The sequence below is a fragment of the Eucyclogobius newberryi genome, unplaced genomic scaffold (genome assembly GCF_026437365.1).
Source record: "Eucyclogobius newberryi isolate DKJ021-1_F unplaced genomic scaffold, fEucNew1.0.hap1 SCAF_11, whole genome shotgun sequence".
Taxonomy (NCBI): Eukaryota; Metazoa; Chordata; class Actinopteri; order Gobiiformes; family Gobiidae; genus Eucyclogobius; species Eucyclogobius newberryi.
In genome coordinates, this window is record NW_027315735.1 from 16,247,333 (window position 1) to 16,262,332 (window position 15,000).

The 15,000-nt window shown below is 38.7% G+C and overlaps 1 protein-coding gene across 1 annotated transcript in view; it reads left to right on the plus strand.

Moving 5' to 3' along the window:
- Nucleotides 1-15,000, plus strand: part of diaph2 (diaphanous-related formin 2) — a 387,159-nt gene that overhangs the window by 12,715 nt on the left and 359,444 nt on the right. The window contains exons 4-5 of the mRNA XM_072436089.1: nt 2,261-2,365; nt 6,864-6,884. Of these exons, the coding sequence (XP_072292190.1) occupies nt 2,261-2,365; nt 6,864-6,884 (126 nt within the window). The remainder of the gene's footprint in view (nt 1-2,260; nt 2,366-6,863; nt 6,885-15,000) is intronic.

Here is a 15,000-nt window from a genome sequence, read left to right on the forward strand (position 1 = left end):
TCTAGGCTATGTATGTACCTGTCCCAGTGACATTTCTTGAGTGGTACACATCTTTAATGTGCAATTTGTCATTTCAAAGCGGCTTATCAAATCTGGAATATTTGTAACAGGCACATGCCTTTGCTTCATTCATTTTTTCACAGGCACCTATTACAGTTTTTCTTTCACAGTTAGAGACCTCTATATACACAAAAATAACTGACAACAAAACTTGATAGTGATGTAAGCTAATTAGCAGATAAAACAGCAGCATTTTGAACTTGGGTGTCCTCTGCAGGCTTCTTATATACATGGGTAGTTATCTTGTGAGCACATGGCCTCGTGAGTGCAGCTTTCATAGCCCGTGACTGCAAGAGCACAGCAGAGCTCCGCAATGGCACTCCGTAAGTTGCACTTCCCAAACAATACTGCTCCAACACTACAGTCGCAATTACTTAGCGTGCAGCCTGAGCAGGCTTCTGACAATATGCAGTTCTACCGAGTGCCACCAATAGAAAAACATATTCTTGACTACTTCTTTGACTAACCAAGTGGCCATTAAACTAGCCATAACTGTTTTATTTAAAAAATGAATTACAAATATGTAACAATAAGCATTTAGCCCTACATCCAGCAAGCTAAATTCTCCTCAGTAGACCATGATTTCGGCACAGTTTACACATCTAAACTGAGTTGGACGAGCAGCGTTGGAATCAAGATGTACAAATACTTCTCCAGGCTTTGTATGCTGTCAGTGGTGCGAGCCCAATCTCATCATTGCAGTGACAGCAGCAGCGAGGTCCTCCATGTCCTGGGACTCTTTTGTGGAACCTGCGAGGGCATAATTAATAAAAGAGCATTAATCATTTTGGAGACTCACAGAGGCCTCATTTCTTTCCAGTTTGCCCCCTCATACATGTCCCCCAGGCCCACTCTCGGGCTCCTCCTACCACACATTCACTCAGGCTTGCTTTTTGAACGCCAATTAAGCAGATAAAATTCCTGGGTTCAGAGATTAATTAAAAAACGCTTGTTTGTTGGCTGAGGAAACATGCCCATTTTAAATTGGAGCTACACTGGCTTTTGTCTGTTCCAAAATGTCATAAATGGTGTTTCTCTGAGGCTCTTTAACTAGAGGAAATGTAGTTGGAGGAATTTAGGTCACAGTGCCCCTGGGTGGGATCCCAGTGCATGCTTCACTGACGAATGAACGAACAACTCTTTAAATCAGATTACATGTGGGAGAGCTTTTCAGCACCAAATCTACAATGATGATGACATAAAGTGCACTAGGTTTAATTGTTTTAATACAGAATCCCTAGGAGAGAAATCAGTGCCAAATGAAATGAACAAACACAAGTTCTTTTGTTCTCCAGCAGAGGGCAGCATGGCTCTACAGCTCCACATAGGCAGCCTGAAACCCTGAGCAGGATGTTTAGTTTTTTTTTTTGCTGGGTTCATTCTAGCCATCTCTTTGTCAGAGAGTACTTCTGATAAACATCCCCTCCATTCTAATCATCATGTCGTTCCCTGGCTTTTAGTGCTGCGTCCGGCCTTCGCTCCATCCCCTGACGTCTCTCACATGAAAGACCCCTTTTGTGATGTAGAATTAAAGAAGCACAAAGATAATACTCCCAATGACACACACATACTGCCTATCCAGCCATCTGATGCGCTCGCACGGCCTTCATAGAGGAGCCCTTGTTTGATTTTGCGCTCCCATTCAGGATCACCATGCACAGTCTGCTCTAACCTTGCTTCTGTGATTTCAAGGACTCATTTGGACTGGAATATATTGCAGTACCTTATGTCTTAAGCAATGAAGCACAGGCAATAAATGTAAGCAGCAGAAGGACACGTCCTGCTTCTTGATTTAGTACTAATTGGTATTTAATTGCAAAAGTGCACTCTAAATAGGCCCATTGACCAATGAAATAAAAGCCCATCGAATTAAGAATATTTCTATGAAACATATATTACAGGAATTTGTGTTTTTTGGAAAATAGAAAATGTGAGGATTGTGTCAACTTCTATTTCAGTGATCATCTTTGAGGAAATGAATTATCTGTTCAGAAGTTTCATCGTGCAATCTACACCGGTCCTATTGAAATAATAATACATCACTTTAACACCAACACCTTCTCATATACTAGTATCACTGTGAATCATTGTATGATAAATGTAACATATCTAATTTATAATATGGGTTGATTTTCTAAATGACAACTGATCTCTGCCCGCAGATTAATGTGGCATGTGCTATCTTTGTATTCACTTGTAGGAGGACATGAACTTGAACGAGGATCGCAAAGCCCCTCTGCGTGGAAAGGACCTCAGCACCAAACGGGAGATGGTCGTCCAGTACATCTCTGCCACGGCCAAATCTGTAAGTCACACAATCATCTAAACACACCAGTGCGTCAAGTGTATCATCATTGTTGAATCATAATGGCACGCTACACTACTTTCCATTACACGTTAACCCGATCTCCTGCTTTGTTGCCTGGTTCTTCATCTGTTCATATGCACTATTTCTGTTGTCTGCTCATCTCATGCTTAAATCTCAAATCTTCATTTTGGGCCCTTATTAAAGTGCAGTCGGCCGTGATAGGCTCTCTGAGAAACACTCACAAAAGTACTAGGTGGATGGTTCACTCCTTGTTCAGTGCTGCACTTGCATGTCACCTATCGATCTTCATTGTTTGGGTGCTCGCATGTCAATACATTTAGCCACATAGGTGAATTGCGGATATTTAAAATGTATTTGTAATATTGGAATCCAAACTGTTCTCCATTTAAAAAAATAATTTACTGTCAGAAGTTCAGTTCAAAGTGACTTCATGTTGTAGTGTTTTAGCCCTTCTACATTATGATGCAAAATAGTCTTAAATTGGTCCATAAGGGGGCGTCAGAAAAACTCTTACGACAGTCCAACCACAGCCACCTAATGCGCAATTCTTCTGAAATATTCTCGTAACTTTGAGAACCAAATATGAAACTCAATTGACCTCCGATGTATAGAATTTAGGGCTTCACTTTTTTCCCCCATAAGATGCCATGTTTGTTTCAACGCGAACGGACCATGCGTTTCTCTGATTGGTTAACCTACCTGTCAGTCACGTCCTTTTCAAAATTGTGGAGGACATGATAAGATTCCTGACCAAAATTTAATTGTCAAAACGTGTGGTCTTGGCTGGTCGGGTAACCATTAATTTAATCCCAAATATAATATCCCTTAAAATGTTCAAAATTCCAGACATGTGGGACAATAAAGGAATATCTTATCTTATCTTATCTTATGATTTATTTTAAAGGTGCTTTATCTAAGATTTTTTAAAATGTTCAATCTTTAGAAATGAGCTACTGAAATACAGCGGCAGAAAGATATTTTCAAACATTTTTTTTCACTATCAAATAAAACGTGGTTGTAAAAAGATATCATGCTATTTTATGTTTATGCAATATTTTTTAACACAACCTTGTGAAGCGCAGGCACAAAAGATGATCACTTTCTCCTATTTGGATTAAACCTGGTGCTCCATCTTGACGTACTCATTTATTGCTCTCCTTGTTATGGTAATTAACTGGCATTATTGATAATGATGATTATCTGAGATGATTGATTTCCACAGAGAGACCATTATGCTTTGTGAGCGCCGATGTTTTATTCAAATTAATAACATAATCTCTGCAGTCAAAGGCCAGAAGACAATATGTGAAGTCTGTCATCGCCCTGCCGTGAGGTTTAATATGAGCGAGAAATGGGGAATGGAAAAGTCAAGGGCAGAGTATGATTTACATGTGTGATCTAACAAAAGCACTCTCCACATGCTGTGCCATCGATACAGTATGATTAGAAAACAATTAATAATGTTTAAAATAATAAATGTTATACTAGACACTAGAGGTGGGAGTTATATAAAAAATGGCTGTCGCAATTTCTATTTTGGAGTAATGCAAAATTAAAATATCGAAGGTATCGTCTAGAATAAAAACTATTCAAAAATGACCTAAAAAGAGACAGAAACGTACAGTGTAAAGAGTATAAAGTAATATTTCTGCACTTTTTATAGTTAATTTTCTGGTCCATTCACATGTCGACCCTCAACCAAGACTTTTACAGGCACATTTTAGCACATTATTGATGCATTATTTAAATATTGTCCGATAGATAATCCATAAGATAATATAAAATTAAGATATTTATTTTTGTCAATATCATCCACCCCTACTAGAAACATTTGGATCTGTACCAGATGCCAATCAAAACAAAAATGAGGAAGGCTTCATTCACAATTGCACCACAAACAAACTAAAATTAACCTGGATTAGATCATGACAAAGCTAGAATAGGACCGAACTACATCTGGATCAAACCAGGGCAAATGTGAACCTTTGGGGAATAAACCAGCTATAATATCTAAAGAGTAAATGCATTCAGCAATTATGATATGGACATAGAAACTAACAATCAAAAGGTATTTTGAACCAATATCAGATTTTTAATGTAAATCACTATCATGTTTGATATTGAATTGCATTTCAACTGCTTCCGTAGATAAGAATTAAAATCTCCCCAAATATAACTATAAATCTTCCAATTCCATTTATACGTTATATATTCGTTATTCATTCTTCTGTGCATGGAGTGATGTAGATGGTGGTGCGCCTTTTTGCTTTGTGTCGGTCTCCGTTGCTCTGATGCCTTGGATCGTGTTATTTTCCCACTTGGATGCCTTGTGCTTGTTGCTTTGTGAATTACTGTTGGAGGGCCTTGACACATTTCCTTTTGCTCTTTTCTGATCATTCTGTTTTAGTCATATCAATGTCAATGTTAGGTCAAGATATTCACTATCAGATTGAATATTACATCAGCAGGAATTATAATGACACTCCAGCTTGGCAAAATGAGTAAACTTTGGTAAAAAAAATAAATTAAAAAAAATAAAAAGAAAATGGTCTTTTTCAACTTATTTGTTTACTCTTGAAACGCCTTTGAATAGAAAGTCCCATTTTCCCACTCCTTGCTTATGACTTGCCACCTCTCTTGGTAGTCTATCTACAGGCAAGACTGAGCACACTCCCATTCACAGCAAGGGGCGCGCAAATTACTCCCAACTCATAATAGAACGTCTTTTTATTCCCACGTAGAACGTTAACCTCATTTGAACAGGAGCTGTGTTTTAATGGAATCCGGCTCCGATTTCGCAGGTCTGCCCATGTCCTTGACCATCAGCTTTGCATGAACGTTCGCTTTCTTCTATCTCACCTTTCTTTAAAAAAAAATAAAAATAAATCTCCTCCTGACATTATGTGCCAACGCTATTAAAGCTGCCAAAATCCCTGTAACAACAACACAATCACTCATATTCTTCTGATTGACTTCTCTGCTGACAGTGAATAATTTAGCACGTCAATCCAAACCTTCTGTGCCTCAAATTGAAAAGGAGTATGTTGGCAGGGTATTGAATTAAAAAAAAAGGGCACTGCAAGAGCTCCAACCGTCCAAGCCCTTTCTATCCATTTAAAAAAGGGCTTTATGTATGTTTTGGAAAAATATTTAAAACATTTCACATTGAGTGTTGAAGGCACGTTGTCTTTGATGAGATTTTAAATGTTCAATGCCAGATATAGCAATAGTATTGTCTAAAAGAATAGCTTTTTTGGTATAGCACAGCAAGTTTTCAGTGACATCCACCTTCCCCTATGAAATGTTATTCAAGATAATGCCGCTGTTGTTGTCAAGTTGTTTTAAATCACTTACAAATACATACAATGTCTTACAGGCATTAGCTCCTGTGAAAGCGGAAGCAGGCAGTTCTGCAAAATTGATTTAGTGTAAATAGCCCCTGGTATTAAAGGTTGGTTGTGGGAATTCACAGTGAGCTAAAAAGTGTGGATACAGAGTGTGATTTAATATATAATTTGGGCTTGATCAGGTCGGGGCTTATGTAAAAGTGACTTTATAGCTGCCATAAACTGCAAGTGAAAAGATGGGGAGTTTAAATCAGGCAACAAATGGCCTCCGACTTATAGAATGTGGAGCTACATCAGACCGAAAGCTTAGTTTGGGATGCTCAAAAGCAATCCTACCTCAACTTTTCATCCAATGTCTGTGCCAATATGTCAGGGAAAATATCGACGTAAATATAATGAAAATCAGATGACCAAAGACGTGCCACATGTTCTCAGTGATAAACACACTTTGCCTTGTACCATTATTGACCGACAACAAGGTTAAGTCTAGAACATGCGAGCGGCTCAGGCTCACGGCAGAAGAGCTACAAATTTGACAAGTGACGGCCAGTATTATTGGCAACCGTTTGATTGAAGCCCCTCAGAGTTTTGTGCAACTTCACTGGCTGTAGTTGCCACTTATTCTATTGTTTTTAATTAAGCGCCAAAACCTATTTACACCTATCACACCTGTAATCTCACTGCTGACCTTACATTATCTGATACAATTTAGGCAATTTATATAAGACTAGTTTCATAAAAGTTATTATGCTTCAATGGATTCAAAATTACAACAACAGACTAAGCCACTAATCATTGAATCGCTTTCACAGCGGTTGATGCCTCTAACCGTGCATGCAAATAAATAACCTGGTAACTTTGAATATATTTGAATTTCTGAATATTTTGTTCATCAAAGTTTAATAAAGTTGCAGCTTGACCACACCTGGCATTTTCTTCAGTCACAGTTAAGGATGGCCATTAAAACTTTTTAAGGGTTCAAGTGTGCGCTTCTACCGTCGCGCGATTGATGTTTGCCGTGCCACACAAATGTCGCCGTCTGGTCATTGAGAAGATTGTCTGGCCTACTAACGATTGTGCTGTGTTTGTCTTTTTGCACATTAACCTCCGCTGATCGCTGCATGCAGATAACTGGGAGCAAAGTTGCGGTAAGTAGCCCATTATTTACTTGGCCTCTGAATTGTGTTTGTGTTTCATTCTTTGTCTCTTTTCACACACACAAACAGTGGGTGGATGTAGAGTGGGGGGTTTTCAATGCCGTTATACCCCTGATATTATTTTCATTTCTGATATCGCTAATGCACTATACTTTTGAAGGGCCAGTTCCATTCTGGCGTGTAAATGGTAGTATTTTGAAATGACGGATTTGTAATGTATACAGCGTGTGTCTAATATATATAACATATTTGAAAACCACCATTAGACACCTGTTACCTTTTGTATATTGGTGTGCTATCAGAGTGCAATTGCTGTTACACAAATATTCATAATTGTTAATCAAATATTTTATCAAATATCTCTCAAATGGGGTTATTACAGAATAAGCCAGAGCTAAAATAAAATAATTATCTAGCAATAATACGAAACACAAAGCACTAGGAATAGTTAGTAAAATGGTCTATCTCTATTACACCAAGATTAGATGTAACCACACTGTGTTTTTCTAAATACCGGTAGGTTTGTTTTTGTTCTTTTCACACTGCCTCCTTCTCTTTAACAATGGTATCCTTCTAGTGAACAAAGGCTGCTTCAAATGAGTGACATTCTTTTCCTCACACACAGTAATATGCCATATTCCCAGCCATCATAGAGAATCTATCTGTTTTGATTCAATGTGTGTGCTTTAAATGAATTGAAACCTGTGTGAAAAACATGTCTGTCAAGAGGAGAAGGTCTTCAGAATCAGAATCAGAAAAGGTTTATTGCCAATGAACAAAATTCATAAGAACTTGCTTTGGTGATTCGGTGCAACATACAACAATTATGTTACATTTTCTTTGAGGCATTTTATATTGATTTCATTTTCCATCTTGTCCTTGGATATGTCTTTGCAAAAAGCCTTTTTGAGCCTTTTATTGATGTGTCAGTTAGGTTAAGTGTATGTAACATTTGCCCGTTGTAAAGTACAATATCTACATAACTTAGATAGCCTTGAATGTGTTAAATGTGTTTTTTTGTGTGGGACTTCTGTGGCTTTATTATTCATCTTACCTATGTTTAAATGGCTGCTTTTGTAAAGTGTGCTGCCACCGTTGAAATCTTCTGCAAGTAGAAAAGAAAGACATTTAGCCTGTTTAGCCAATCATGGTCTACAGTTAGCTCCCTGCTTTGGTGGCACATTCCCATTTCCACGCTGTCAGCGTGCTTCTGGGATTGAGCGCACTTAGATGTGCTAGAGGGAAGTGTTGGTTAGGATTGTCTATAGGGAACACACAACTCTAACTCCTCTGTCTCAGGCATGAAATCTCTCTGGCACTTTGCTTCTCCCAGTAGACTTCGAGGTGAGAATAGAGCCTGGGTGAATTGGCTTTAATCCAGTCGCACTGGTTTGCCAGAGTACATCGCTACTAATTCCTACCCTGTCTCCGCCCCCTGCAGCTGAACTGTAGGGAGTGTGAATAGTGCATATACCTGGCACCTGCTGGCCGCAACAGGTTATTATCGGCTATCAACGATGTTCATCCTCCCGCTACAGTTTGTGCTTTATGTCACTTATCAAAGGCCATGTCAAGATTCGTGCAGTGTGATTGAGAAAGCAGACTTCAGTTTCTAAGCACTACTATTGCCAATCCCCGTAGCTGGAAAAGACTACTGCTGAGACAATGAGAGTTAAGGCTGGAACAGTGAGGAAACTGTCTGTAATACATGTGTTGAAACGCAGAAATCCTTTGACCATTGGTCAACAATCAATATTTATACGGCTGGACTCCTGATGCTTCTGCCAAGCTTTAGTAGAGTGTGCGTAAGTGCTTGGGCAGGAAACAAAAGCAAACACAATAGGTGACTGGCCAAAGGCTACAGTTTTACATTTGGATTTCAGTTTTAAACCAGACATGAAAAATCAGAGATGACAACCTAGTCTCCCTCACCTCAATGCTACTCATCAATGCTAGTTCCACACTGTTCCAGTTTAATGTTTGTCAAGAATAACTTGGGGTAACCAGTAAATCAGGAAAAGTGAGTAGCTAGAAGGCCAGAGGACTTCACAGCCTTCCAATGACAGAAGGATAATTTAATTGATAAAAGGATTACAAGACATCTGGCTCCTCTTTAACTCTGATCATGTACTTGTTCAGTGGGCCTGCAATCTTTACTAAAGGCCGATGAAAATACTGATTAAAAGTATGCCTCAAAGAAAATCACTGTGTGCGGCCTCATTTCTCACTCATTTTTCCTTTTAAAACTACAAATCTCACAAGTCTTTTTGTTTCAAGTCAGCTATTAAACCAGGTGCCGATGGTTGAACAGATTCGATGTGGCATGTGTCCTTGGTACTTTAAAAGTACGGCAATGAAAAATGAATCAATAGTGTGTGCCTCTCATGCTTCTAGCCAGTGTTCACCATGAATTCTGTCTTAAATTAAGATCAATCAAATATGCGGTGGGAGCAGTAGAATAAGATCTATCTTTGAATGCCGGATTTGGTGGTCATCAAAAGTTTGGTCAGATACAAGGTAGAATCTGTTGAAATTGGTTGTATATTCTTTGGTGACTATTACATTAGGTGTGTAGACCTTTTTTGAAGGATTATATATTCTTGGAAACACCTGACCTGTGACAACACACTTTTTATGCTGTCTAATTTACATAATATCATTGCCTTCCTCTAAATTTGTGCTGAAGTCATTTTTACATGTTCTCGCTATGTTCATAGAATTGTACTTTTTACACATCCTTTCTTTTTCCTTTCTCCCATTCTATCAAACATAAGGCAGAAACAATCATTGCTCTTCAATCAGAGGGGCAGAGCTATCTCTTGTTATTTTGAAGGGAACATGAAAAACTAAAGTGGTCTCAGCGGGCTGATGGTGAATATAGCAGTGGCTGTGTTTTATGGTCTATTTGTTTTGGGGTGTGTTCATCAGAGTTGCTTCTTCTGAACCACGAACTGCTTTGTGTCTATGCACTGATAATACAAGTGCGATTGATGTATTGCCCAGGATAGATCGAGTAAAAAGATTATCTTTGAGGTAGGAGAGAACTAAAATGGGATTCTTATTTTTGTTGATTGTGTGGTTGTTATTGTGCGTATTGTATTCACAGCCACACACGAGTGATGGCGCTCTATGCTCCCAGTTGTATGTCTCCTCCCCACTGCTCTGTCACACTCTCAATGGCACTGTGGGCATGCTCAGCCCGGCTGGAGGCTCCTGCGGGGCCGCATTAGGCCTCATAAACTTTATAGCATATTTTTACAACCCGCCTCTCTGTATGCAGCCACCATCACATCCCATCGCATCTGCTTGAACTGTTCACACAGCTGTGAAATTCTGTGTACCTCCATGTTTTATGGTTGCCCGCTTTTCCAGTTGCACCAGATTTCTTTATTTGCTTCTTAAGCGCTTTCATATCCTTCCCTACAACTGTGCATGTTTTGTAAGTTATTTGCTGTGGTTGATGGAGCTGTCTACTTTTTAGAAATGAGATGCTGGAAAAATGTGGGCTTGTTCTATGTCAAGATTTGCACAGAACATTTTGCTGCAGTTGCTGTTATAATTAACTTTTGCTTGCCAAGCTTTTTCATCAGAGTGCCATTTTAGTTTTTCCAAATGCAGACTTCAATCGTACATTAAGGGAACATTTTTAGCACATATGCAGTAATTGCTGGTAATGTGTTTGTTTTACACCAGACTGGAAGCTTAGTTTGATCCGGAGGAGCACAAACACTCCGAGACTGTTGAGAAAAGAAAGTTGTTCTTTCTCTCAGTCTACGTAGTATGGACAATGTAACACAGATGACCTGTTTATAATCCTTCTGACTTGCAGTAAGCCCCTCATACCCTGTGGAATAAGCCTTACCATTCAACCAACTAGTCCACTCAGCACAACGAAGTGCTAACAAGGTGTAGTGTCTTCTTGTCAGCCTCACTGTCATACTCGGATGCTTGAGAGTAAAGCCACATAATAGCCTCATCAACAGCCGGGTTTGCAGTGACTCCCCAGTTGCTCTCTGGTAGTGATTGGTGACGTGATCAAGTCCAGATCACAGGCTATATAATTGTCTACACAGCAGTTTCCTTTCTAAGGGTGCTCAAGAGACTTTTTTACCTATTCACCGGGACTAGTTTCTCCAAAAACGTATGAATCCATTTGTGAATAGAGCTGGGTTGAAATAATCGATTTTCCGATTTTTAATCGATTTGCATATTAATGACCGATTATCGATTCGTACGTCCAAAGACTGTTTTTTTTTAATTTTTAAATTTTTTTTAATTAAAATTCTTTTCTACATTTCCCTCAGTGAACTTCAATCTACCTTCAAGAAAGATAATTCAGGACTCCTGGATTATCTTTCTTGAAGGTAGATTGACCCTTAACCTTTTCATCAGTCTTCCAGCCATCAGTAACTACCAATACTTGTAAGATTTGCTGTTCAATATTGATATAATTCTAGTTTTAATATGTTGCTTCTCTACACAGTCATGAAGTGAAGGAAACGGTTCAAATACATTTTTAATTTTTAATAACATTAACCCCCAGATCGAATCGAAATCGGATCGAATCGGAAATCAGATCGAAATCGGAGCGAATCGGATGGGATCCGAGAAATTGGAAAAAAAACAATTTTGAAAGGTAAAAATCGGAATCGATTCTTGAAATCTGAATCGAAACCCAGCTCTATTTGTGAATGAACTGTGTTGAGAGTTAGTTGTACCACATTTAGGCGGTTTCAAACATGCTTAAATGAAAACCATTGTTGGCTCAAACTAAAGCTTTGTTTTTGCAACATATATTTTTCGGACCATATTTTGACAGTAATTATGCATTGTCACTGTGTGTCTACACATTCCAGTTGTTTTCATGACATTGTATTACTTATAGCCAGCACTTGGTGGCAGTGATGTGCTATTGTAATGTCCTTTTGGTGCAATGCACAGGAGTTGGGAACACTCATTGTTGCTATGGAATTGATCTAATGGGCTTCTTACAGCTAAGGTAACTAAACAATGTGTACGGCCGCTTCTACTTTAAAGTAAATTTGACCTTTGCAGAAAAATGTGTGAAATAATTTCAATATATTTTATACTGCATAGCAACCAGCCAAATACTGCTATTAAAAGAGCAAGAATATATTATTCCTGTAGATATATTTAAAATTGAATAGTTCCTGTGACACAGTGAAAAACTTACTCTTTGCTATTTCTTATAAATAGTCCCTGTGACTTACTTGACCTTTTGCAATTTCAGCTCTTAAATGTAACCTAACCTTAACTAATGCCACAGATGTTATACTAAAAAAGACACAATATTACTCTATCTAGTGGTCTATGCAAGAAACTATACAATTTTGCCCCTCCATATGGGTGGCGGCATGGTGATGTCTGATGACATGAGACCTGCAAAGTGAACAGCTACTCTCCCTCACTCTAGGGCTCTAAGTATGCTCCAAATTCTTCCACCTTGTCATTCGGCTCAGATGCCCTACCTAACATTCTCCATCAATATTAATGCGCAGCCATATGGTGGACCTATTGTAAGTAAATAAAGCTGATAAATCCCTGCTGCTGTTGTGTTATCAAATTGTGCTCAGAATGTAACAACCAGTTTTGTACAATTGGGCCAATTACGAGATATTGGAAAGCAGCTGATATGATGGTAGATGTATAGTGTTCCAAATGGCCCTGTCCTTGATGTTGGCTATAGACCCAGCATGAGAGGTGACATCCAATTGTGTGGAGATGGCTGACCTGTCTCTTTATGTCCTGAGTGGTTTTGAAAGATGATCTTTTTAATGTCACTTCCACCGATGTCTTTTTCACACCTGAGCTGCCGGCTTTGGATCACTCTTTGTCAAGTGGCAGATGTTATAAAACACAGGACCTCACTCTGCAGACCCCTGATGTGTATAATTACACAGTCATTTAATAAGACAAGCAGTGAATTCTGTGTCATGTGTCAGGTGGGGTTCTTCTTCCCTGTCAAGATTTCCCATGTTAGTTTTCAGTCGGCTGTCTCTGCTGCCAACGGCTGTTGTTTGCTAGATTGTTTGTGTGTCACCTCACATGTCTCTTTGTAAGGAGAAGGAATTTGCCACCACAAAAGACTGAAATTGAGTGGAAAAAAGTTCTTCCATGCCCCACCAGTAGAACAAAAGAACAGTTGAGAAAAAAATCTCTGCAACATCTTCAGAGCTTCTGATTTAAATGAGCTAAGGGTTCTAAAATTGTCATTTGAATTATGCCTTTCATCTCCCCAAGGTTTTTAACAAAGCAGTTCAGCCCAAGTCTCTTGTGAATGTTTTTTTTTTTTCATTCCCTGTTTGCATTTCTGAATAAGCACTATAGCTGTAATGAATTCTATTATTTTAAAACCAATTACCGCTAGTTGGGAGCTCTCTGCATTCGTCGTCGTTCTCTCATAGGAATTGTGCTGTTGCAGTGTTGACTGCGTTAAGACCTCGTAGTATTTCTTCCCATTTCCCTAAACACCCATACTAATGTACTTTTCTCTTGTTACTGTACCTACTTTATACATATACAAGTGTTAAACTAAAGCAGAATTAAATGACTATTGTATGCTTTTTGAAGGCTTTTTCTTTTAATGCTGTGTCGTGTATTCAAAATAAATGTAAAGGAAAACTCCACACGACGATACAAATTACACAACAATATAATAATAACCAATAGATGAATCTACTTTTGTTGTATTTAACTTTCCCCTTTTGCAGTAAGAACTATCTCAGGCCTCTAGTTCCATGGACAGATACTAGCCACCTGAATTTTACCTTAAGACAGGAAGCTGAGGACAAGTCTTCATTGTTCTCTTATGAAACATAAATAGTACAATTAAATCATGTCACTCAAACAATGCAACTTTACATTTATAGAAGATGCTGTTCTCTTTCAAAGTAATTGGAGTTTTTTTTCTCCCTTCATTGTTTTGTTGTCTTATCTCTTGCCTTATTGGATCCCTGGTTTGAACTTGAAGGCGAACTATAGCCATCCCTATTAAAAACAAAAAACAAACTTTTAGTTGACAGTCAACTCCCAAGGAAGGTGGAAGTTATGCTGAACCTTTTCACATACAAACTTTTGCACTGCTAACAACAAGACCTGTTCACTCATTAAAAGCCACTCCTGCTCTCCATCTGCCCTAAAGATTGATTTATGGCTTATTTAATAAGCTGAAAGGTTACCTCAAAACAGATTTCTCCATAATTGAACCATTTAGTGCCGCTCGATAAGCATTTATGTCAAGCCAGGATGTTGTGGTATGTCTGTCTCTGATGCACACCCACATTAAAACTGCCATGACACTATTACACACACAGTAGAAAAAGCTTCAGTTGTAGTCATCTTGACTCAGTTAGAAAAAAATAGACGTTTCGACTCTCATCCAAGAGTCATTGTCAATAACAGAATTTAGGTTGGGAACTCCGATATTTATACTCTTCTGTGGTAAGACCAGCCCATTGGGCGGAGCCTTCCTGGAGTAGAAAGAGTTGTTTGTTTCAACAGAAGATTAGATTCCGGGAAGATTGAATCTTAGCCCTCCATTCCTGTTTAAAGAAGGTCTTTCTTTTTTAACAAAAATAGCTTCCTTAACTCCTCTTTCAAACCATCTTTTCTCCCTGCTTAAAATCTTCACCTCACCGTCTTCAAACGAGTGATTAGAGGCTTCAAGATGGAGATGCACGGCGCTCTGAGGTCCTGAACTTGTATTTCTTCTGTGCTGATAAAGCCTCTTGTGTAGAGGCTGTTTAGTCTCACCTATGTAACGTTCTTAACAGCTTTCTTCACTGCATTGGATCGAATAAACTACATTGCTCTGTTTTTGAGTCGGCAACTTGTCCTTAGGGTGAACCAGTTTTTGTCTTAAAGTGTTTCCTGGTTTAAAATAAACAGGGACTCCGTGTTGTCTAAAAATTCTCTGCAGTTTTTCCGACAGGCCAGAGACATAAGGGATAGAAACACCCTTCCTTCTCTGTTCAGTTTCCCTTTTGTCCTGCTTCTTGGTTAAAAGGGAAACTGACTCTTGGATGAGAGTCGAAACGTCTATTTTTTTCTAACTGAGTCCAGATGACTACAACTGAAGCTTTTTCTA